At 32.6% G+C, this 2,500-nt stretch overlaps 1 protein-coding gene across 2 annotated transcripts in view; it reads left to right on the forward strand.

Annotated features, from left to right (window-relative positions):
• Nucleotides 1–2,500, forward strand: part of SCAP (SREBP cleavage activating protein) — a 55,411-nt gene that overhangs the window by 52,089 nt on the left and 822 nt on the right. For both annotated transcript variants that reach the window (XM_070135231.1, XM_070135230.1), the window contains exon 17: nucleotides 948–2,500. This exon is cut by the window's right edge and continues 822 nt beyond it. In XM_070135231.1, coding sequence (XP_069991332.1) covers nucleotides 948–1,124 — 177 coding nt within the window. In that variant the 3' untranslated portion in view covers nucleotides 1,125–2,500. The remainder of the gene's footprint in view (nucleotides 1–947) is intronic.

Consider the following 2,500-nt stretch of genomic DNA (forward strand, 5'->3'; position numbering starts at 1 on the left):
GAATTTGTTTTCTTTTCTTTTTCTATTTATTTTTAATGGGATCATTTTAATATACAAGAAAGATGTGACTTGTACCCCTCCATGTTTGTCTTGCTCTAGCAACTTGGTCACAAAAAATACACATTATGAATACACAGATGATATCTCAGAAGGAAAAAAAATCTATAAGACATTACTTTTTTTTGGTGATTTTGTTAAATTTGTCCTATTATGGGGACAGGAGGTCCCAACTATCACTAAACCACTGGTAATTAGTCTTAATTCAAATTTAATTTTCCCAGCCTACTGTATATGTCAGGGGTGGCCAACCAGTCGATTGCGATTGACTGGTCGATCCCAAGCCTGTTTTAAGTCTATCACACTAGTGTACCTGTTAATAATTTGTCCTTCAGAAGTTGTCATGCCAATAGCATATCCAAGTACTCATGATACTTGGATTATTATATTTCTCTTTTTTTCTGGGAATAAGTTATATTTATACATATGATGGACATGGATGGAGCAACATACAGTTCTTTATAATCTCTCTCTCTCTCTTATACCTCAAGTGGGAGTAATATGTTACACTATTACAGTTACATTTATGGAATATGTTTGAATCTTAGGCTGGTAGATCACATCAGGGTAACTGTAGAAAAAGTAGATTACATCTCACAAAAGGCTGGCCACCCCTGGTATGTGGGATGGTTGCCTTAAAACTATGAAAGGCATTTTTACAAATTGAAAGAATGTGAAGGCATTTATAATAGTATAATATATATAATAGTATAGAATATATGTTTTTTAAGAAATACATTACATTTCATATATTTTTCATTAGGAGTATCAGTATTAGAAAATTTATGCAATATATCATTGCAGTAATACTTTCTTCTGATAATTATTCCAGTATGAAATGACTGATGACTTTAAAGAATAACTACAATTTTTTTTCTACCTCCAACCAGGGATCGCTTACTGTATGGGACATCACCTCTGGGGTCCCAGTTCGTGTGGTGCGACTGGGAGACCGTGATGACTCTGTCTTCATCCGCCACATGATGCCCGTTGCAGATACGATTGTCTGTGATTATGGCAATCAACTGCGAGTGGTGAAGTTACCTGTTGCAGAGAAGATGGACTGAAAGGGAGCTTATTATTTGAAGAGTGGGATTTGAAGATAGTCATCATTAGAATTTTTGAAAGGTCCATAGATTGTTTTTTTCCCAATTGTGGGGACTACTAGTGAAGGATTGAGGAGTGTGCTTGTTACCAGTGCTTGTAAATGACGCTGTTTCTTATAGTCATATCACCTTATGCGTAAGGATAGTTGTAATTAAGAGACTCAACACTCAAGGAGACAGAAATAGATGAAAAGGATTAAAATATGTTTATTATAGTTATTTATTTGGTAGTATTTATCTTGTAGAATTGTGTTTGATGGACTGATTATGACAGGAAATAGGGCATGATTATGCAGTGCTGTGATGTTTTATTATAGATAAGTGATTGCTTGATCAGTGGAGTAAAATTTTCAAAAGAAAATCAAACACAATACACAGTACTAAAATGGAGGAAAATACAGCAATAAAGCTAATTATTTCTTTAGCTTTTACTTTTCTATTTATTTATTCATGTTTCATGATGATAGAAAAAAAAGAAAAAAGAAAAAAATACAGCTACTCTTGCCAAAGTATTTTGCCATCTTTATTTTTATTTTCTGTACAAGGGCATTAGATATATTCACATTTGTATCTTATGTAGGGAAGTATAATTTTTTTGTATTATTTGCTTAATGATGAATGCCTTATACTTCTCTTGTACATTTACATGCTTTTTATATTTGTAATTGATAAGATAAGGAAAATAGATCAAAATGTTTGCAACTTATTCCTAAGATTTCCTTTTCTTCTGTAAAAATGCCTTTATTTTCCTAGAAAAGCATTGTGTATAGTGTCAAGAAAGTAATAAATGAAAAATTGGTTGAGTATGATTAATAACAAAATAAAGGGTACTTCCTGTAATAACAGAGAAAAAGTTAGCAAGGTTGGATTAGCCTCCATATTTTTCCAAGGATATTAAAAACCACAAACTACATTCAGAGAATTTCCCCTTTCCTTAAAAGATCAAATTGAGAGTGAGATGGAACAGACAGTGGCCTCATTCTCATTTTTCACACTGTCCCACTCACTCTTGCAATGACACTTTTGCACTCATACTGACACATGTGTTTCATCACACAAATGGTCACTTTCATTTAGACATACATTTTATACTTATGTTAAAAGGATGAGTTTTATTTAAGATTTTTATGTGTGTATGAATGTAAAAGTGTTTGTGGGAATTAATTTGTTTACAGTCCATGCTGTCATTGCTGTGTATAAACAATTAGTGTGTAGGCCTCAGTCTAGTGAGGATTTGAAGCTCCAGTAATTTCAGATGTTGATGCCATTATGTATATATTTTGATTAACCAATGACAGACTGTATGCGTTCAAAATGTTGAGTCTAATTTATTGATC

This window comes from Penaeus vannamei, chromosome 20, assembly GCF_042767895.1.
Source record: "Penaeus vannamei isolate JL-2024 chromosome 20, ASM4276789v1, whole genome shotgun sequence".
NCBI classification, from domain to species: Eukaryota; Metazoa; Arthropoda; class Malacostraca; order Decapoda; family Penaeidae; genus Penaeus; species Penaeus vannamei.